The 23,805-nt window shown below is 34.5% G+C and overlaps 1 protein-coding gene across 2 annotated transcripts in view; it reads right to left on the bottom strand.

The window, feature by feature from the left end:
* Nucleotides 1-441: 441 nt before the first annotated feature.
* The window catches only part of ARHGAP6 (Rho GTPase activating protein 6), a 283,822-nt gene continuing 260,458 nt past the window's right edge, over nucleotides 442-23,805 (bottom strand). Inside the window, exons 4-13 of one of the 2 annotated variants that reach the window (XM_032226780.1) lie at nucleotides 20,571-20,827; nucleotides 16,156-16,351; nucleotides 14,357-14,412; nucleotides 12,026-12,176; nucleotides 11,098-11,246; nucleotides 10,155-10,334; nucleotides 8,369-8,466; nucleotides 5,513-5,757; nucleotides 2,453-2,533; nucleotides 442-1,977 (exon numbers count right to left, since the gene is read on the bottom strand). In XM_032226780.1, coding sequence (XP_032082671.1) covers nucleotides 1,283-1,977; nucleotides 2,453-2,533; nucleotides 5,513-5,757; nucleotides 8,369-8,466; nucleotides 10,155-10,334; nucleotides 11,098-11,246; nucleotides 12,026-12,176; nucleotides 14,357-14,412; nucleotides 16,156-16,351; nucleotides 20,571-20,827 — 2,108 coding nt within the window. In that variant the 3' untranslated portion in view covers nucleotides 442-1,282. The remainder of the gene's footprint in view (nucleotides 1,978-2,452; nucleotides 2,534-5,512; nucleotides 5,758-8,368; nucleotides 8,467-10,154; nucleotides 10,335-11,097; nucleotides 11,247-12,025; nucleotides 12,177-14,356; nucleotides 14,413-16,155; nucleotides 16,352-20,570; nucleotides 20,828-23,805) is intronic. The other variant, XM_032226782.1, reaches the window with a different exon arrangement.

Raw genomic sequence — 23,805 nt, 5'->3', positions numbered from 1 at the left:
GAAAACAGCAGGATATTGTCCATGCACTGAAGCTCAGAAAAAGAAGGGTCATGCAGCAAGACAATGACCCAAAATACTCAAGTTGTACAAACAAAGAATGATTAAAAAAGAAAGTTAAAGGCTGGAATGGCAATCAAATTCCTAACTGAATTTCTATGGAAGGGTTGTGGAAGAACCTAGCTGCACTATTTATGCAAGGAAGCTTATCATCCTTGAGCTAAAGGTATTCTCTAAGGAGGAATGAGCTAGAATTCCTCCAAGCCAATGCACAGGATCAACAGTTATTGGAAACATTTACTTGCTGTTTTTGTTCTCCAACAGGGGCACACAGGTTACTAAGGTTCACTTAGTTTTACAATATACACATATATAGCTTTGGATAATTTCCCTTAATAAATATATAAGGGTTAGTGTTTTTGGCTCATTTATTTAATTGGGTTCTTTTTATCTAGTTTTAGGACTTGTGAGAGCAGATCACATTTTAGTTCATATTTATAGAGAAATATTGAAAATTCAAAATGGTCTTAACAAAACTTAATAAACACCCTCTCCTGTACTTTCTCACCCATGCCAAAATTTTATAAGCCTAATGTGGAATGGGTAGAAGAATCTTTGGTATCTTTTTCTATATAGTGTAGACATGGACATATTTATGAAGGAGTGATTGGAATTGCTTTCTAAAAGAGTAAAAATATATGTTCATTAATTTTTCCCTGCAAGCAAATACTACGTTAGATAGTCTTTAACTTCCTTATTATAAAATATATGGCTTTTAATGTTCTCATTCCACCTTATTTGTCAGTGAAAATATATGACTTTCACAAACAGATTAGTTAAAAGCACAGAAACCAGTTTGTGCATTCTCAACGATATCAATATATTTTATATTCATATTAGTGCATGATTAAAATATAATTTCAAAAAAGCATTCAAGATTATTTTTTGCATATAAACACAATGCTATTGTACATAAAACATCTGCATAATATACAGTCATTTGAGCTGCAGATACATAAATGTATCTTAGCAACACCAAGAGGGTCGTTTTTATTGTGTACACAGCTTATATTTCACAGAGTAGTTTGGACTGAAATTGCCATCTCACATTTTCTTCTACAAAACCCCCAAAACAAGTCACTAAATTTTACACTGCTATTAAAATTCTTTTTAATAAATTTAATTGTAAAATACTCCATAAAGTAAACATATCTTTAAAAAATAATTCAGTATAAATCCAGTCCACTGTTTTCCCTATTTGGAAAAGACCTGCTGATGTCTTCACTCATACTAATGTTTCAGGGAGCGCATCTGGATTATCAGGTGATAAAATCTCCCAAATTTGCCATCGATCGCTTTGCCACCCATGCCAGTCTGTCTCTGACAAATTTTTACTGTTCTGCTCACTGTCTGGAAAGGAGTACTTTCTTTCATTTTGGTTCTGTTGCTCTTCATGCTGGATAGGTTGTTCAGGCACCTGAGTCATGATCCTCATTCCCTGGGCCTCAGACAAGTCTGTCTTCTGAAGTTTCCCTGTAGAAGACATTGCTGGCTGGAGGGATGATAAGCTGCTTTGTTTTGCTGTTTCAGGGTAAGGAGGCGGTGGTCTGTCTTTTCGAATTACTTCAGCTTGCCTTAGAGACGTTGGCTTAAAAGTAGCATGTGGACAAGTTGCATCTGAGTCATGCTCCATCAAGTTCTCTGTATATCTTACAGGTGAATGATGTTTTGAATTGGACTGGCTGGAACTCTTTCTACCTACTTCAATCTGTGGGGTGCTGTACATTTGAGACAGAGGGGGATGAGAACGGCAACCAAGAAGGGCAGTTGTTGTCTGACTCCTCCGGATGACTTGTTTTTCATTATCTAGCTCTGTATTGCTTTCCTGCCACCGAGGAGAAGACAATGATAGGCTTCCTTGAGAAAGGGAACACTGCCCTGACCGCAAGGAGCTGCTCTCATAGATGTCTCCATATGACCCTAAAAAACCACGGAGAATGATTAATAATAAAGCAAATCATAAATTGTTTTTGAGACAATCTACAATAACATGGGCATTGGGATCTTACATCAGGTTTGGGAATGATATCTAAAATTACTATTGATTAATCACATATACAGACACAACCTTTCCATAAAGCTAGTCCTGCTTTATATTACAAAATAGTCTACAGGTAGTTGTGCCTTGATTTGAATATCATAATATCTGAAAGTTTGCAAAAACAAATTGTTTGTTGTGAAAACTGCTGTGACAGTCAAAGCAAAAAAATATTTAATATGGTATAAACTTTTGTAAACAATAGGGTTTTTTTAATCATATGCTTTATAAAACAAATGGCTTTTGGAGAAAGAGAATTAGTAATCCTAGTACAATACTATAATGAAATAGCACTAATATATGAATAGTTAAATCAGATAATTATTCAATGCATAGAAACAGAAACAATATGTATACCTGTCATTCCCAGCCCTTTGGAACCACTTTTCAGAGTTGAATGCCAGGTGCCCCAGATGTTGAAATAGTCATCTGATACATCTATAAGATTAGAAGGAAAATGAATGTAGGCGATCCTAATATTTAACAGAGATATACATTAGAAAGAAGTAGCAGTAGCAATAATCTTTGGGCTCTCAGTATTCTCTGAAATTAGCTGTTTTCCTGCAGATGTACTATGCTAGGTAACATCATCAGTATATAGGGGACTGAAGCATCTTACACTTCTAGTCATGGTGTGGGAGGATATCTTCCTTAATAATATTTTTAAAGAATTATCAAGAAAGAAACAACACCTCATAGAAACTATCAAACTGAGAGAACAACCAAGAGCCCAACAGTTCAATCCTAATTTACATATATTCTCTAATATTGGTAGTATTTGTTACAGTCACCAACCAAAATTCTATCAGCAAAATAGTTAAAATAATTATTTCAAATGTAGCAAAATAAAAAAAAATCAGACCGATCTGAGCACTTGTTTCCTTATAGAAGGTGCAATGTAAAAGGACATGAAATATGCATTCAGTATCTCCTTTTTTACAAAGACACAATGTTAAGTTCTAAGGAATTTTAAATTATTTTCTCTTGAACACAGCTGTTCTGATTCTGGGATTCTTTGGAGTACATAGCACTCAACACAATTGAATAGAATAAAGAAACTGGTAACCTTAAAAAATGGGGACTAACTACTTTGATTAAGTACAAATGAGGTTTCAAATCTTTAGCATTTGAATGCAGGAAATGTTCAACCTATCTCTTTATTAGGAAGGCTGCTCTTATGAGTCCACAATTTTGTACTTTTTTTCAGGGCTATCCTTTTCTTGTCATTAATTTATAATTATCTGCTACGAGTCAATTGTCTAGAGACTCTGGGGGAAAAAAACCCCAACAAATTTAGTCAGGCATCAATACAAATGTGGAATCCTTGGTGCTCTGAGTTTGGGTGTTTGCTTGCAGTTGTTTCATTACCCAACTAGGTAGCATCATCAGTATTAATCAGTGTGTGGCTTTCTTCATGGTAATTCCTTGATTATGGTATTGTTTTTTGCTTGTTTGTCTGGTGCTAATCCCTGCTTCTTTGGGTGTTGGCTACTGTGTTCTGGTAATTTTGTCTCCTTTGTAGCTCTTTTAATTGTCTGTGTGTTTTATGTATTTGTTTACGTATTTATTTAAAAATTTTATATTGCCGCCTACTCACACAGGGCAACTCAAGGCGGTTTACAAGGATACAAAAACACCATATAAAACAAATAAAACGAATAAAAAGAAAAATAATAAAATAATAAACCCCACACTCCGGCGACAACACACATTCACACTAGTCATTTAATAGGCTCCATCGTGCTCCGAGTTCCCCAGGCCCGCTGGCAGAACCACATCTTCAGGGCCTTCCAAAAGAGTGTTAGAGAAGGGGCCAAATTAATCTCTGGCAGGGGAAAGGGCTTCAAAGGTGACAACCAGCACCTTGAATTGTAGCTTTACTGACCACTTTACTGTTTTTACACTGGGAAGGAAGGAAGGCAACCTTCATTAGCCTGCTCTTCCAGTCTACAGGCAGGCAACCAGATTCAGAGAGCACCAGAGTCTCCATACTTCAACCCTGAGCTACATGTATTCTCTTCCATTGGAATTAAAATAAATCCATGCACTCATTTCTACTTTAGTCAGACCTGGAATATAGTATCTAACAATTTAGGTATTTATTGAACATTTATAGGCCGCCCTTTTCCCTGAGGGAAATTTAAACTGAATCTTTCCAGGGGGTAAAGAATCTATATATCTAGTGAAGCAGAAGAATCACATTGCTATCACTATTTTTTCTGCATTTTGAATTATATAATTTTAGTGTGACCTGTATTTGGTATAGTTATTAAAAAACATATCCAAATGTTTAAATATTTTGATTAGTTCAATGGTCAGGTTAGGTACCCTGTATTATTTTGCCAAAAATAAGATCTTAGTTTTAGTATATCTAATTTCAATTCATGGCTAGGACATGCAGCCCTCATTTCAGTGCAGCTGACATTTGTGACAGAAGCATTGTTATCATCATATAATAAAATAGCAATTTACTTTTGCCACAAGAAGACAAGGCAGCCAGAGGTAGCCAAAGCTCTTGATATCAAGCTAAAATCTTAATGGGTCATAACCAAAGAACAGAAACAACAGCTAGGATCTAAACAATGTTTTAGTTTAATGTCAAGAGAATTTTCTACCTCAATGGATTTATTTACAATACGGGCACTAGATCCCCATGTGAACGATTCATTGAAACAGATGAAAAGGAGCATGAAATATTGGGACACCCCCCCCCCTTTTAAGCAAAATAATTTCCTTTAGGTTCACAAAATTTTTCATCCTTTGATTGCTTCTGGCCCAAACATTCCTCAAATGGAAAATAAAAGATGTGATTTTCAAAAATTCAAAGATAAAATTCAAGATAATACCTATAATTTAAGATATTTGCAAAGAATTAGAATTGATTTCATTTTCTAAAAATGTTTTTAATTTCTGCCCTGATATTATGCAGGTTAAATATTGAGATGTTTATATAGAAGAACACTAAAACTATGACCTAGCCACAGATATAATAATGCCATTATAATTCTAGTTTAACAATCCACGGAATGAATTTTGTATTAACAAATGAATTGACTTTGTGTATCTGAATTGATATACAAACTCTGCACTTCTGAATTAATGAATTCTGTGTAAAGGCTCTTTTCAATTGCAACAATCTTTTCACCTGGATGCAGATATTGTTTGGATATTTATAAAATCTTATCAAACATTTTCAAAAAATGTCTTCTCAGGCAATCTTTAAATTAAAATCAGAAATTCGCTATTAGGAACGTCAATTTAAATTGATAAACTATATCTATCCAATCTTAGCAGTCTGACTCTATTTTGTTAAGGAAATCATTCATTAAGAAAAACAATATTTACAATAGGCATTTTACTATGAAAGATTATTAACAACCAATGAATGTTCATAGTTATGGTATATGCTGATCATACCAAAGGAATTCTCTTTTGATTTTGGCTGAAAATTGCTACCTAATGTGTTCTGTTCTGGTACTTTATGTAACTTATCAGGAGTAAGGGACATATCTTCTTGCATTGCCAAAACAGATCTTTCAGACAGCACTGGAGAGTTGTTGTCATATGGTGATATATCGCCACTTGAGGTTCGGTTTGAGTCTATGGATGAATGTCTACCTTCTATGGAGAGCGATCTTTCAGACTGAAGCATTTCAGGGCTTCTGATAAAATGAAACATAAACAGGAATTAATAAAACTTAGTCCATAAAAACAACAGTTTATTTGAATAATATGTGGTTAGAATTAAACGAAAGATATCAGAAAATAACTGCCTTAATAGCAAAATTATAGGATGGTATACAACACAATATAGGTGAAATCACTGTTAAATTATATCCAAGACAATTATATCCAAGATTCTAATTTAAAAAAGAAAGTTTTAAGAACATGTTGCAAGTCTGAATGTAACACTGGAAGTGTTTTGTACATTATTGAGTACAATATAATGAATTGAGGAAATAGAATGAAAAAGGTAACTGCAACAAACAATAACCATAGAACAAAGGACAGTCCATTTAAATACTGCTTTTAATAAAATAAAACTTTATAAAAGCTTTCAAATTATATCTTACCTTGAGTAAATGATGAACATTACAGTTTTTTTCCTCAAAAATATTCCCTGATTGAGAATTTAAACTGGCCACTCCATGCTCTATTTAGGATTTAACATGAGAGCCTTCACAGCAAGAACCTTGGTTTCATTTTCAAATGATGGTTTAATTTTAGATTAGTATGGAGTTAGTGATGAATTTCTGTCAAATCCAGCCATATTAGAAACAATAAGAAGACTCTAGAAGTAGGCTGTCAGCACTGTACTGTTAGTAGCAAGCAGTGTTATATAACGTTGTACTGTTTCATTGTGATTGAGCAGATAATCTTCCAGTTAAAAGGAAAAACAGTAAAGTAGTGAAGTTATTAGCAGAAGTAGATTCAAGAAAGTATTTTGATCAAGAGAAATGTCTATGTAGAAAGACACTATGCCCATTTTACAAGTAGCAGCTGAAGTTTGCTATGTGACCAATTACTGGTGGACATGTGCTCACTTCTCATTGCAGAGTTACAGTTTTTCATGTCAAGATTTGAAATCCATTATCAAGAATATTAAGATGGTGCCAAGATATGTATATCTCAGTTTTGGGTTCCAGCTTATCAGGAAAAATAGCCCAGTGATTATGTAGTCGTCTCTCCAGAATGATACAGAAAAAAAGATGTGTCCTATGAGTGTCATTTTCTTTTCATGATGAATAAATTGTCCCGCTAATCTTTTAGCCAAATTCTTTCCCGTGACTTCGCAGTTACGGCTGGAAACATACTAGTATCAAAACATATAAAAATGATTCCTGGGCACTTCAATATTAATTAGGCATCTAAGAGGAGAACAAAACTAAAGTGACAATTTTGTCATTTTCAAACATTGAATACTCTTGTTGAAACAAGTAGCACAATTACTGTCCTATCAACTGTGAATTACAACAAATGGTTTCCAATGATTTTTTGGAAAATGTTGAAAAGGTATATTTCTTCTCAATAGATTTAAATAATACTTAAGAATAAGTAAAGGATCAGGGCTTAAAGAAGTAACACGTCATCTTTCATTTCCAAGGTAGAATAAAATAATATGCATACAAAGCAGCCATAGTGCACATATTTTTTTGTACTACAGCAAAGTTGAACATAGAAAATAAGGACACTATTCTCAGTATCAGATGGCTGTATCTGTCAATTATCATTTTCTAGAATAAGACACCAAAGTGCTATTATCTACTTGACTTTGCTTGTTTGGTGAGGCTCTATACAGATTTGAGCAGTTGAGCAATGATAATTAAACATTCTTAAACTAAGCAATATGAGCAGATATTTTAGATTTGAATAGTATTCAACTTTTAAGAGATATTTTTGAGCAAGAGGAAAGCTCTCATCCATTGGATTTCTATGTCCTCATAGCTATATCATACTTATAAAAGATAGAAGAATGGAGCTAAAGTTCATGAACAGAAATTCCCAACTGTTGGGTTCATTTTGAATTGTAAAAGCATTTAGAAGCACTTTCACAAATGGCATATTATCATGGACAGGACCAAATAGAAAACATTGATGGAAAGTCACACTGTGAAGGTGTCATTTCCCACAGCTTTCTAGGATGTAGTCTACGGTGTCAGTTTGAGTTGGTCTTTTTTCTAGACAGATAGGCACACATCCCAACAAAGCACTGTGCTGCAGTCTGGCTATCAATTTTAGTGACTACGTAAAATGCTTCTTTGCTTGCTCTTTAAGGGGCCCAGAAGCATTTTTAGAAATAGATGCTGGAGTTCAACTCTTAGCAACACACTAACAATTAATAGTTTAATACTTTATTTAAAATTCTATTACACTTTAAATGTTAAATCATCAGCCCAGAAAGTTCTAACTGCAGACACATTTGCACCTTTGCCATGATGTATGGACCCAGATTTTAGCACAGATGGAGCACTAAAGGCCTTGGACAATCTCAGACATTTAACTAAAGTTAATTTTATTAAAATAGGCTTGGAAATTAAGATATTCAAATAATTAAAGGATTGTTCTAAAGGTGTTAAGTATAAAGGTTTTAATTACTAGCATTTTATAGAAAAGGTAGATAATTTAACTTCATAGTGGTTAACATTATTCATAGTTGCTATTTAAACAAAAATGCCGTGGGGTTCTGAAATAAGAAGCCTTTGGACAACTATGATCAATTATGATAAATTTCCCCAATGAAGGCAAATAAAAGAAAATTAACAAATTACTCACGATAACTGGGAAGCTTTTCTTCTCAGCAAATAGTCTACAACATCTGGATCAGTCTCAAGCAGACTAATTAGAACTTCATTTTGAAGATCTGCTGGGACCTATACGTTAATGAAACATCAAAAAACAAATAGCAAAATTATCCGCCTCTATTTTTAAATATGAATTAATATAATCACAAATCTAATACAATATATTCCAGTTAAATAACATACAAAACACTTAACCTTTTATAAATATCCTTTCTAGTACATTTAATCATTTATCATATTTTATTTATAAAATAAGCATTTTATAATCCAACAAGCCACTTAGCTTGCCTTTTGAAGAGCTACAAGACTATTTTTCTGGTAATTGGTACAATAAATAGGCAAACAAATTTCATGCAATTCTTTTTAGACATCAAGTTAAAAATGAAATGAGAAAAAGATAAGAGAATGAAACTATTACAAGTGAAATGGCCAGGCTAATTAATTCCTTTCCCCATTTATAATAATTACGGATGCCATCGAAATAGAGAAACACCCCCACAACATGAATAAATGTGACAATACCTCCCACCTACCAGGCATCTGGAAACCAGCCCTAGTCAACAAACAAACCCCACCCACCACCCAGGTCGTTACAACACAAAAGAAAACACCAGCCTGAAGATGGCGAGTGGGACCTCGCCGAAACGTTGCCAAGACAATCTCAATCTTACATGGGAAAAGACCCAAATACAACAAGACCAGCATATATTTATTTGTTTTCGTATAATATATACAGAAATGATAAACAAATACATGAAACATGAAACCTGCACATTTCCTCATTAATAAAAAACTATATTCTTACAAATATTAACATAATTCAAAACCATTTTCTATCTTGGAAAGTATCTATAAGTTTTGAAATTATACTGTATTTGTCCAGATTGAGAGAGAGAGAGGGAGAGAGGGGGGGAGGGAGAGAGAGAGAGACCTCTATTCACCTTTTTAACAGACTTGAATTATTTTTGCCTCTTTCCAAAATTGTAATTATAAAGTTTTAATGTTTAAATACTGTTTATTTATTTTAATGTTTATTGTACACTGCCCAGAATCCCTTTGAAGGAGATGGCCAGTTGAAAAATGTGATAGATAATAGATGGTAGATAAGTAGATTATAGATAACTAGATGAGTATGCAAAATATTCCTAAAAGAATTATGGGAATTATTGACTCATGTTCTGATACAGTAAGTACAGTACTCATATGTGTGCTATCTTATGCAATCTACAAGTAAATTTTAATAACAGTAAAATACCATTACATTAGAAATACAACCTTTATTAAAAACATGCACATATTTAGTAAACAGAAACCTTGAAGCATATATTTTGATGATTTACCTGCTTATCTAACAGCTCTGAACTATTATTCTATAAATCTACTGAAATAAGCATATAATTAGCCTTATCATAGAAGTTCTTTGAAGAAATAGGTATAAAGAAATAAATTCATATGTACTTTCCTTTTTCTTTAAATTTTAAGAGCTATGTTTCCACATGGCAAATAGCCAAGGGCCTTCTTTTACCTGCATCTGTTTGCTACCAGTATTTCACCCTGCCCAATTTTCATTTCTGTTTATTATGGTCCTATTTTATTTATTCACTGTACAAACATTGTCTTATGAATGAATATTTTAAAATGTTAAAATGTTAAAAAGACACTATTAAATAGTGTCCAATTACAAAAAGTAAAGACTAAACTAAAAATTATTCTACAAAAACCTGTTAAATGCAAAAAGAGAGGAAATCTTCACCTACCATAAAGAGCATTTCATAATTTTCTACCATCTTCTGTACAACAGTAATAATGGCAGCACTCTCCTCAGCACGTGCTGTGCTTTGAACAGTAAATTCTTTGTCTGTTGTCTTCTGCTTGTGCAACAGATTAGGTCCAAATATGGTGGCTAGATTGAGTGATGTCATTTTGTTCCCAGGGATCTAAAAAGAAAAGAAATAAAATGCTGTACTATTTAGCTGCAAATGGATTCCTAGCACTTATGTAGGTAGTTTTGGTTTAGTTAACCTGGCTAGGATCCTGCCTTTTCTAAGTCACTTTGTGCCATATATAAAGAGTATTCCACTGAGGGGAATCAATAAGAGCCATATCAAGTTATATGTGGAATTTGAGGAGTGGTACTTTTGCCAACAAACCTGAGAGTCCTAAAAGTTTCTGAATGCAGGAATAATCCTTTTGCATGGATAAAAGGGAGAATGACACAAACATCATTAAGTTTATTAAAGCAAGTGTTAATTAATAATGCTTAATAAATAAATAAAACCTAAATTATAATAGCTTCAGAGGTTCTGACCAGTACTGGAGCACCAGTAGCGGAAATTTTGAGTAGTTTGGAGAACAGATAAATACCACCTCTGACCGGCCCCGCCCCAGTCTATTCTCTGCCTCCAGTACCAGCTGATCGGGAGGAAATGGAGATTTTACAGTATCCTTCCCCTGCCACACCCATCAAGCCATGCCATGCCCACCAAGCCATGCCCACAGAACCGGTAGTAAAAAATTTTGAATCCCACCACTGAATAGCTTCTTTAGAAATAGTACAAAGATTTGTTCATTAATTGTATTCCTTATCACAGTGCTGTTCAAAATGTTATTATTTATTTATTTGATTTGTTTGCCATCCATTTTGCTTCGAGGTGAACTGCAGTGCTAATTGCACAATAGAAATCAGTGAAATAAACTTACTTCCTGGCTATCTTCATCTTTTCTGTCTTCTGCATGGCTGGCTACAATAGCTAAGAACTGAAGGAGTCGATGTAAGGTGTCACAGTTGCAGGGAGGTAGAAGATAAATTAGAAGTTTTAGAGCATTTAGTTGTTCATGGGGATCCAATACTAAAAAAGAAATATATATATATATATATATTTTAAAATACACATTAATTGCACTACTTTGTGTAACACTATTATCGGCTAATTTAGAAAAACCTAAGCCAATTTTGTATGCTGGTTAAGACATCAGGCTAGAAACTGGGAACCATGCGTTCTAGTCCTGTCTTAGACACAATGCAATCTGGGTCATACTTTGTGCCAGCCAATTTACCTCAGCCTTCAGAATGAGGCAAAGGCAAATCATTTCTGAAAAACCTAGCCAAGAAAACTGCAGATACTTGTTGGGCAGTCTCTGAAAATCGGACATGATTGTATTTAAAAAACCCAAACCCTACCATATATAACATTTTGAGAGACGTGATGACTCAGCAGTTATATATCTTATCATAACCAAAATATATGTGATCCAAAGATCAAAATATGTGACTATTTTGAATTGCCTAGTCCATTTTAGAATTCTATACATTGAATTATTACAGATATTAAGATAATTATTAGAATGAACCATTTTAACTAGTATTGTATTCCCAATCAAATTTTGAAAACCAATCCACTGAGACATATCAGGCAATTTAAGTTGACAGCTTAAAATCTTCTCTATGTTAAAATATAAAGAAAGTTACCACTCATACATTATGAATCATTGGAATCAGAAACATGCCCAGAGTTTAAATAAAAATAAGCACAAATTGATTTTGATTTATAAGGGCTGCAGTTTATCAACCATTTAGATAGGCAGCTAGGTAGACAGACAGATAGATATAGTCAAACAGACTGCTCACAGAGTGTGTTGATAAAAGGAGTGTAAAGCTCTCTGGTCAGGAGTGGGTCAGGCATATCACGAAGGAATTCCTTTAATAAAGCTGCTACATCATGAATGCTTTGTTCTTCATCCAGTACTACATCCACACCACGGTCAAATTCTTCACGTAACTAGAAACAGAAATCATGTCAAACATTTACATGATTATATTACAATTTTTTAAAAAAATGTGATGACATAGCTTTAGTTTGTAGTCAGATCCTTTCCCAAGTCTGGCATATGCATTTTTCTCTCAACATGGAACAAATTGACGTAATGATATTGTTTTCTGTAGAAAATGACTTATTTCAGAATTAAAATTTTCAGCATACAAAGAACTTAGGAAATGTCAAAACCTCAATATTCCAGCGGTGTTAGATTATTAAAAGAAAATAACAGTGAAAGTTATTCTTCCCAATTGATATCATAGATGAATTCTACCACTGCATTACATGTCTAGATTTAACAAAGGATGCAATTTTTTGTTATTGTGTTTTATAGCAATAGCAGTTAGCAATAGCAGTTAGACTTATATACCGCTTCATAGGGCTTTCAGCCCTCTCTAAGCAGTTTACAGAGTCAGCATATTGCCCCCACAGTCTGGGTCCTCATTTTACCCACCTCGGAAGGATGGAAGACTGAGTCAACCTTGAGCCGGTGAGATTTGAACTGCCGAACTGCAGCTAACAGTCAGCTGAAGTGGCTGCAGTACTGCACTCTAACCACTGCGCCACCTCGGCTCTTGTAATATTTTATATTTCTTATTCACCTCTAAATAAATCCTACCTTTATAATAAATAATAATAAAACTTTGTAATAAATAATTGCAGAAAAGTTCTGTAATAAAAATTATAATAAAGCTTTTTTTTCAATCAATTTTTTATTTTTTATATTCTTTATACATATCACTGCATGAATGATGTGGTAACTGGGTAACATACATTTCAGTACACATAAACATATTTTTATTATTCCTAAATATTACATTTCATTTCTATTATTTCATATTATTTATACATGTCTTTTAATATATTTATATTTATTTCCCTAATCGCTCATCGTTAAGTTCTAACCTTCCACTGTTATTCATATTTTTATACATATTTAGTAGTACAGTCATTCAAAATCTATTTTCCCATTCTTCATATCCATTTATATTACAATATTATTGTGATATCTATCACACTGCTAAAATCCAACCTGTATAGTTCTGATATTAATACATATTATTGAAATATATTCATAAAAATATTATTTTACTCTATTTTCCCTTATCCTTCATCTCTTACCCGTATCCGAACCTTTAATCTTATTTTCTTTTTAGTTTTCCTCTCATATTTGTCCCTTAGGTCTTTAATTCCCTCTATTTGACTATGCAATCTAATTTTTCCTCCCAACTTTACCCTTTCCCACTGTCTAATTCCAGAACTATCCATTCCACCTCCTATCTCTTTTTCTCAGTTCTCTTCTTGTTTCTCCATTCCCATAATAATGCTTTAATCTAATTTATATTAAATTATTAATCTATTTTTAGCTCTTAGAATTTTGATATGGTTATTTTGACTTTAGTCTATTCCTGATCAACTCAATCAAAAAATTATAAAATGGTGTATGTTATAATACTCACATTCCTAGTTATTAGCCATAATGGTTACAGGAAATATCTAAAAACTGGTTACCTGTTTCTGGTTTTCATGGTTAAACTAATAACTTGTTAGGAAGAAATAGTAATGGTATTTTGAACTAATATTTAATACCAATAACATGAATATGTTCCTCTCGAAATTGCAGCCATTATTTCATGAAGTATTTAAATAAATGTAAGAGATGTTTTCATCTAAAATATTTGTTGGTGACATGTTAAAATGAATTTAATCAAATGTTTGATGGAAACAGAAGCAAATTGACCTTAGCTCAAAGAATTATCAGGACAATCTGTTTCTTTTAAACATACTGTATGGAAAACTGATTGAAATGGATATGGAAATAAAATAAAATGTTTTGGAAAAAAAGAATTGTAATTTTAACATAATACATAATTGATATTCAGATGTCTTATATTTCTTACACCATTTAGGTTCCAGATAAGATCTTGAAAACTATTTTAAAGACAGACACTAACGTTACTAGAAATATATAGATAAAAGATCCAAGATCCAAGATCTAAAAAACACATTTTAAAAAAAAATTGATATTTTTCTGGTTATATTACTACTGCATATTTAGACTATAATGAAAGATGACACTGACCAAAATATATAAATTAAAATAGTGAGTTTCATTATATTCACAAGGGTTGATAACAACTTACCTGTCTTACCCTTTTTTTTGAACTCCCAACTCGGAATATACCTACAGTCTGGAGACCTGTAAAATGACATGTCTATATTATTATTATTATTATTATTATTATTATTATTATCATCATCATCATCATCATCATCATCATCATCATCATCAACATCATCAACATATTTATACAAATGCATCTAAATATACAGTAAAGTTAAAATATTAGTAAATTATTTTGCATCATATGCTGTACATAATTATTGTAATATTTGTATTTCTTGTTCCTACCTTATCGGAAGATAGCATAAATCCAAAATATGTAAACAATTTAGGAGGAAATGTGTTCACTGAAATCTATTTCAGTAAAGCCTCCTTGTACATCATTATAGTTTTTTTTAAAAAAATAGTGCATTGCTCAAAAGTGACACTAGAGGGAAGCCTAAGACCAATGGTGCCCATACAAAATTGCATAATACATTTATAAAAAGATTTAGCCCTGAATTCACCTGAATTTGTATTTCTATATTCAAAAATACACATAGCCCTTGGTTAGAAAAGCCCACAAATATTCTTTGTACCAGATCTGATTTTATTTTCTACAGGAGGAATAGAAAGGATGAGAATAAGGATGGGTGTGAAATATTTAACCTTGGTTTTCAGGCTGCATGTAGCTCCAGAGCCCTTCTAGCACTAGAGACCAAAACTCAGCAAATTAGTAAATCAATGGTTGATTTTTCTTTGAATTTGAGCATAGTGTGCTAACCCACATTAAAATTACTAATATCCCATCTCAAATGTTAATCTCAGTTGCATACAGGAGATTATTTTATAGTCTGAAGGCTTATTATAGCTAAGTTCCTGGACCAATAAAGCCAACAATTATATTTCCTCACATAATATATATAATATTATATTTCCCCTATATCCCAATATACAATATATTCCTATATCACACAACAGTTGACTGTGATTTTGACCAAACTATTTGTGGCACTTCACAATTTTCTCTATTTTTAAAAACTTTCAGTCCCCAAAATTCTTCAATTCCACAGTAGAAGTAGTAATTTCTTTACTCAATTGTTACTATAATAGTCCTCAACTTGCAGCTGGTCACCATTTGAAGTTATAAAGAACTGGTTCCAAAGTTCTGACAGCTGCCCTCTTCCTGTCCTAATGTGACCGCATGCAGAGACCTTGCTAACCTGTCTGCATTTACTACCATTTGCAGCATCTTGCAAGTCACGTGAATACATTTTGTGACATTTTTGCCAAAATCTGGCATTTGCTTCTGGTTTTCAGCAAAAAAAACACCCATAGTTAACAATGGTCTCGCTTTACACTGCTGTGTTCACTTCAACAACCATAGCCTTCACTTAATGATTGCCACTGCTTAATGACTGCCACAAAAAGATCATAAAATTTGATCAGTCACATACGCTAGGTGACCCACTTTATGGCTGTCGTGACAAAACGATAATAGGTAGACTCCATTAGAGTCATAAGTCAAGGACTATTGTACTTTGACAGGGTTCACAGGCTTTACTTCAGGGAATAAAAGTTATACTTTGAATCATAATGTTTGCATAAAATTGAACAGAATCCATACAATTTTTAGTGCTCTCTGAATAGGCACGTATTCAATTCATTAATGTAATTCAACGCTTTGAGTCAGTTCCATTTTTCTGGTCACATCTGATTTATATTCATCCAAATTTGGAAAGTTAATTTAGTTTGTGGGTTCGATCGAATTGCTTTCAACCTCCAAATCAAAATTTTGTACTATAAGCTGTGTGTACATTTCAGATAAAATATACTTACCATGTTTTTCTAAATGCTGACAGCAGCTATCTATAAGCCGGGGAACTTGCCTGTAAATAGGATTGAGGCTTAATTTTTTGTCCCTGGATTTTTCTTTCTTGTTCTGTGCTTCAGCAGGCAAGGATAACTGTAGAGCTTCTAGTAATCGAGACTGGCTATCATCAAGATCGGTAATAGAATCTACTGACATTGCACCCTACAATATACAAACATGCATTTGGTAAAGATGGAAGAAGGACACTTCTCTCTTTAATCCATCATAAAACAAAATATTAACCTATAATAGAAGGTATTAACTACAACAGAAATCTATTCTAAACTCCTCTCTAAGTAACAACTGATTATTATAGCTGTTACTAGGTAGCTCAAGACAAATGCCATGATTTTACTAGTCATATTACGTGCTACTTGTTGTATGCCTGTCCAAACTATTTTTTGCACTCCCATTCGTCAGCTATTCCAGCTCATTCACTTTGTTCCTATTCCCAGCAATTGCTGCCATACCCAACAACATTTGTATTTTCACCTGAAAAGTGCTGCTCACTAAAAATGGTGAACTGCAAGCATTTTGCTTAAGAAGATGAGGAAAGAACTGTAACAACTCTAATAAATCCCCTTTTCTACACAACTTTGTGTAGAAACGGCTTCTTGCCCAACCACTGTTAATTCTTTATTAGTAACATCTACTACGTATTAGTATCATTATTAGTTAATTTCTTCTGGCAAGTATTTAAGGCAAATAACGAAAATTCAAATAGTTTATACAAAGTTTGAAATGTAGAGTAAAGACTATAAGTATTAATATAATCTGATGAATGTGTGCATTAAAAGCTATACTAGGAATTTGTGCATTTCCACTTTCAAATAGTTGCATTTTATCTTTCTTTACTCAACTTTTTATTCTGCAGTAGTTATAAATAAGACTGCATTTTTCTGAGAATCCTAATTGCTTGGTGAGAAATGTATCAGTCTGCATACATGTCTGCAAATTTATATCTCTGTCAATGTTTTGCTCTGATTATAACCTGTAATGGAATATAGGCCTCTGAGATTTCCCTGAGGTGGTAGAAACCTGCTCCAGTTCAATCTTTCAGGAAAGTAAGATTCGTGACTCCATTTAGTTGAAGTAAAGGAACCTTTACTGAAAGAAACTGGTTGCAGTAAAATCAGTTGGAATCTGGTATTCCCACATAAAATACAAAGCTATTCTTTTCACTTTCCATTCATTCCCCCCACTGGCCAGCCAATGTGATGCCAGTAAGATGTTTTGACAAACTCTGAGATGTCAAACTGGTAACATCCAAGTGGCCTTGAAGATGCTGGTATGAGCCAGTTTGGGGATCTGGTCTTCTTCGTTGTCACTCTTCCCTCCCTATTCCCCATGTTTGAAGTTGTAGCAATAGCACCAAATAAACCTACCCCCCCGCCCGCTCTAATGGCAAGAGGCCAAGTAGATGATGGTAGACCTAACAAAAATCTTCCTCTTGTGTAAATATAAATGAAACTAAGGTAATAAATAAATTTAAACAAATAAACAAACAAACAAACAAATAAACAATAAATACAGTATGTTTATGCTGAAGCAACTTGAAATATACAACTGGTGAGGCAACTGTTTTTATGAGAATCCTTCAACTTTTGTTCAGTGTTTACTGACAAAAGAAGAGATTTGCCATGAGGAAACAATTCATTTGGGCATATTTTTAAGTACTGCAGGTCACTTTATGGCAACAAAATTTGATGTCAAAGTTTCTTGTTAATTGTTTCTATAAATAGAATAAAAGTAACTTTATTTAATTTTAACTGATTGTCAGATATTATTAATTGTATATTATTAAACTGTCATGGAGATGGTCCTGTAAGTATGAGGAGCTGAGCCATGCAGGATTTCATGGATGGTGACTTGCATCGCAAACTGAATTTGGAAGCAAACCAATGAACACTGCGGTGATCTTAGCATGTGCGCACACTGGTAATTGTCCTAACAATAATTAGTAAGAGGGCCATTACATTTTGGATCAGCTGTAGCTTCCAAGTGACTGCCAATATAGAATGCATTGCAATAGTCCATCTGCAAGGTGATGAGCACATGAATCACTGTTGTCAGGTAATCCCCAAAAAGGTCATATTTGATTATCAACAAATAGCACCACAGTCTTTCAGGGATTTGACTTTGTTTTAATCCATGTAGACACTAGTTTAATACTTAACAACATCCCTGGTCTAGTTTTTGATGGTAACATACAACTGTGCATCATCACATACTGGTGATACTGCAAAGAACCCCCCCCCCCCCATGGCTTTATGCAGATATTAAACACCACTCAGCACCACACTCTGGAGCAATGGCTGTTCAGCCTCCAACACAAGAAGGATACTGTAGCTGATGGATTATGCATGTCTGCTAATTTGAACAAAAGTAATAGAGATGTTGTATGGTATTTAGTTTTCCTTAGTCTTCATATCCCTCATAGGGCAGCAATTCCAAAAGTGTATATAGTTGATATTTGAAACAATGAAACTTTACTTTTATTCAGAAAGACTTCTGAGGTACAAAATACAGCATATAATATGAAACAGCTCTCTTGCTATCTATAAAAGTAACTAAATGAGCAATATTTTCTTCTATAACATTAAAGGCAATATGGGTCCCAAAATACATAATCTCTATAAGTCCAAAGGTACATGAATTAAATACCATAGTTATTACATCCATCAACTATCAAAAACCGCCTTAGCTGGAGTCTTCAAAAGCAGCATCAAGTACTCTTGCCATCTGCACTTTAAAGAAATAGTATTACAGGTTGTTGAGTTACAACCACTCATTCAGCAACCCTCCAAATTTACAGTGGCACTGAATAAATGGTACTTATGTCCAGTCCCCAAGTTATAGTGTCACTTTTCATATGAGATCTGAGAAAGAAGGTCTTGATTGGCCAGCAGCTGCCTTGTGGATGGCTTGGCTAGATATGTCTCATCAGAAGTAGGAGGAAGAAGGTGGTGAAGGTCAGCTGGGAAAGAGTGGGTGTGCCATGCTGCTGGATTGTGGTGACTGAGACTTCATACTGCAATGCTGAGCCAGGCTGGGTTGCCTATGGCTTCATACTGGGCTGGGCCAGCTACAGCTTAATGCTGCCCTATGGACTCGGGTTGACTTTTCCCAGGGCAGCTGTGACTTTTGACTGTGGGTCAAGGGTTGCTTGCAGCCCACAGACATAGCATGCCATGAAGCCCATAAATCACACAGTTCTAGAGCTGCATGGCAGACCACAAGGGATGGTGCAGGGTAGCCAAAAGGGCACGGATGGGGAGGAATGGGCAGCTGGGGGGAGGGTTGAAAAGAGGCAGCCTATTTCCTTGGAAGAACCAAGGTTTGGGGCTGGAAAGAGGGTGTCCTTAATTAACAATTGGTAAGATTTAGTTAACAACAGCAACAGGGAGTACTGGGATTTTTGTTGCTAAGCCATGTGGTCACCTGATGTTGAACTTTATGACCACACCTCTTAGCGATGTAAATTCCAATTGCCATTGTAAATTGAGGACTACCCCTTGTGGAATGAAAGGTGAAATTGTAGGTTAAAGCAATAAGCTTTGCTTTTTAAAATAACATATGTACAAAGTCACTAGTGGGAAAAAATACAGACTTCAGATTATTAGACGCTAATGGATTCCCAGTATTAAAACACTAACACTCTTTATTCAAAAGATGGTAAGATTGTCAGATAATTCATGAGAATTATAAGGTTCTTTTAAAATGGAACAAGTAATTTTTAATATGCTATATGAATTCACTGATGCAGCATACTGTATGCATTGCAAAGAGAAAAATGTCACATGCAAGATTGGAAAAACTCTAGATTAAACAAATTCTGGAAAGATGCTACTTGTTGATAATAGATGCGTAAGTGGAGTGATTCAGTATATGGCAGCTTCCAATGTTTTTAAATGACTGAACATTAATCTTGTAACTACATAAACCATCTTTTATACTATAAACATATTTGAGGCTGAGTTGAGGTGGAGAAATATCTGGGTTCGTTTGTGTGCATTTGGGAGGGAGAGAGAGAGAGAGAGGGAGGGAGGGAGGGTGGGAGTGGGAGAGAGAGAGAATGCACAACAGAAAGATGTCTTTTTCAGTACTTTGAAATACTAAGTGGAAACTGACTTGGGAAAAGGAAAGTTTCCAAAGAATCGTTATGTCCCTTGAGATTCTGGCAAGAGATTTGTGTCCATTTTGTTCTCTCCCACGAACAGCTGGGAAAGGCAGTGACCATTAAAATAATAATTTCTATTATTTCTATTAGGGCTGGCTTGAATTTTAGTATAAATTAAAAAATCAGAGACTCCAGCTTCAGTAAGCAAAGGAAGGTCCTACAATAGTTGCAGTAACCTCTAAGCAATGCATATATACTTACTCTTCTCCGTGCCCTGGGGGCTGGTTCTGGTGTATTTGGTGAAGTAGATTCATTTGGTGTTTCTGAGGTGGAACTAAGAGATGAATTACTGCTTGAGAGTTCTTTGTTCTGTCTTTTACTCCCAAAAGGTAAAAGTGACGTTACAAATTCTGAAACATCTCTCGGCTCTTCTCTATGAATATCTTGCTTCAATTTGTATGCCCGATCATTTGCTATTACTTGTGATAAAGGCATTCCAAAAGCCTGGGGTATGAATTCTGAAAAACAAACAAAACCTTACGTATCAAAGGCTAATAACTGTAGCAGTCAACATTTTGAAAATGGATTTAATAAATCCTTAACAGATTTTGTGAGCATCTTTTAACATTGGTTGCTTAGTTAAAAGTTAGCCTTCCCAACTGATGTTTTTAAAATATACTTGATTGCAGTTTCTGTGGTTCTCAGCAATTCTTAATGGAAAATAAGGATTTGGAGTAGGAAAAGATAAAAAAACCCACATAAAATACACAATAAAGGTATACTATTTACTTTTGGCAATTCCTGAACTTCCAAATATTTTAAGTGGTTTTTAAAAAGATATCAAAATAAAGAAATGGAAGCCAGGTAAAACATGGGTGAACATCTGCCATAACCAAAAAAGAATTCCTATTTAGAATTCATAGCAAGAAACCTGAATATTAATTATCTCCTTCAATGGTCAATAACTTGTGAATGTATATTTTTAAACCATGGTTTAGGATTTCTTTTGACTAATACTGAAGTAATGTAGTTACAATATTATAAAAGCATAACCTCAAAGTTTAATGAGCAGCAAAATATGGAACAACAAATGCTGGAAATACTGTAATTTCCAAGAAATGAGGAATATCCATTTTATATTAGTAAGAGATTGTTTTCTCTTGTCTATATACGCAGTTGCATGCTAACATCACTAGTGGAATTATTATTGGAACAAGTTAAACATAAACAATAAAAATATGTTATAGTAACATAGAACAAGAAGAAAGTAAACACAAGAGAAGAACATATCTGGTTTGGGGGTTATAATACATGAAGAATCAAATATTTATTCACAGCAGTGCACCTTTTCTTGGAAATAATCAGCAATGGAATGAGGTATGGAATTCTAGCATGTCATTAGGTATAATAAAAGCAGCCAATAGAGGATTCATAGCAATTGTCAAATTACTTAGTTACTATAGCTAGAATAATCAAGGGTATTATTTGGATGTCTTTTCAAAGTAGAAAGGAAATTTACACTGGAACATATTATTTCTCTTTTTAATTTACTTTAAAAAATCCTATTTCATTATACTAATTCATTATGTTCCAGTAGAATCTAATCTTTATCAGAGAATAAAGTTGTTGTGGGAAATAGCATGAAAACAATTAAGCAATAACAGAATTTGCAGCCTATTGATTACAGGAAAGAAGAGAAAGAAAAAAGAGGGTCAGCCATATGTGACTTAATTCTCATTAATATAGATATAATTATAAAATGGGTTGAAGAACCTTGGAAGAGAGTGACCATGCAATATTGAAATTCAATATAATGAAAACACAAAGAAGAGAACAAAGTGAAACTAGAGTATTGGACTTCAAGAGAGCTGCTATCAATTAACTTAGAGCAGAGGTGTCAAACTCAATTTCATTGAGGGCTGCATCAGAGTTGTATTTGACCTTGGGGGGCCAGGGCCAGCTCAACATCACTTGGGTCAAGTACTCTGCCAGTGAAAATGGGATCCTAAGCTCCATTTTTAGCTGTGATGGCCTCCTGCAACCCTCTGCCAGTGAAAATGGAGCTCCAGAGGGCCATCAGTGGCCTTCGCGAGCTCCAGTTTTCTCTGTGATGACATCCTGCAACCTTCTGCCAGCGAAACAGAACTTCAGAGAGTTGCCCGCAGCCCCCCCAAGCTCAATTTTCGCTGGCAGAGGCACCTTGGATCGGTCCTTTGCTGTTTCCAGGGTGGCCCCATGGGCCAGATCTAAGCATAACGTATCCTGAAAATAAAACAAACTTTGAAAAGTGAGATTATAAAAGCCCAGTCTAGCACAATGCCAATGAAAATGGAAAATAAAAGAGATCTCAAAATAAACCAGCATGGCTGCACAAATCGAAAGACAAAAAGGACAAGTATAAAAAGTGGAAAGAATGGCACATAATTAAGGCAGAATATCAGCTAATAGACCGAACCTGCAAAAATGAAATCAGGAAAGCTAAGGCTCAAAATGAACTAAGGTTGGTGACAAATGTTCAAAATAACAAGGACAAAAAACACGTTCTGTCAACATGTTAAAAAAAAAAGTCAAAGAAATAATTTATCCATTAGGAAAAATGGCAAGAAGGTAACAGCAGCAAGGAGAAAGTAGAATTGTATAACTCATTATTTGCATCTGTCTTTCTGTCTTTACACAAGAGAGGGGAAAACAGTACCTAGCTCAATGGAATTAACTGTGAGAAAGATCTTGGAGTACTAGTCCAAATCAGTTGTAATTGTAATTAATTGTAATTTTAATAGATTTGTATGCCACCCAATCCCGAAGGACTCCGGGCGGCTTACATAAAAGCAATTAAAATATTAAAAAGATTAAAAACACAAAACAATACAATTTAAAACAGAGAAACACAACATGCATTCAGTTATAATTGGGCTGAAGTTCAGTCAAGCTCAACAGCCCCAGGCCTGCCGAAACAGCCAGGTCTTAACAGACTTACGGAAGGCCAGGAGAGTGGGGACGGTCTGGATCTCAGGGGATAATAGCAATAGCAATAGCAGTTAGATTTATATACCGCTTCATAGGGCTTTCAGCCCTCTCTAAGCGGTTTACAGAGTCAGCATATCGCCCCCACAGTCTGGGTCCTCATTTCACCCACCTCAGAAGGATGGAAGGCTGAGTTGACCTTGAGCCGGTGAGATTTGAACCGCTGAACTGCTATGCACGGAATTATTGTAAGCTACCTCCGCATGAGGCAACAAATCCACCCAATCATCCTGTTGGTAGTTGATGAAACAACATAAATATTGTTCTAGTACAGAATTAGTCCTCTCACAAGCCCCATTAGTCTGAGGGTGGTGGGCGGAGCTTAACCTTTGGGTGGAGCCAATCCACTTTAGAAACTCCTTCCAGAAAAGGGAGGTGAACTGAACACCTCTGTCCGAAATGATGCGGTCGGGCACCCCATGTAAGTGGTAAATATGGGAGATGAACATCTTAGCGAGAAACTTAGCAGAGG

This window comes from Thamnophis elegans, chromosome 11 (assembly GCF_009769535.1).
Source record: "Thamnophis elegans isolate rThaEle1 chromosome 11, rThaEle1.pri, whole genome shotgun sequence".
NCBI lineage: Eukaryota > Metazoa > Chordata > Lepidosauria > Squamata > Colubridae > Thamnophis > Thamnophis elegans.
Note: the sequence above shows the minus strand (reverse complement) of the source record. Positions and strands in the feature narration are given on the sequence as shown.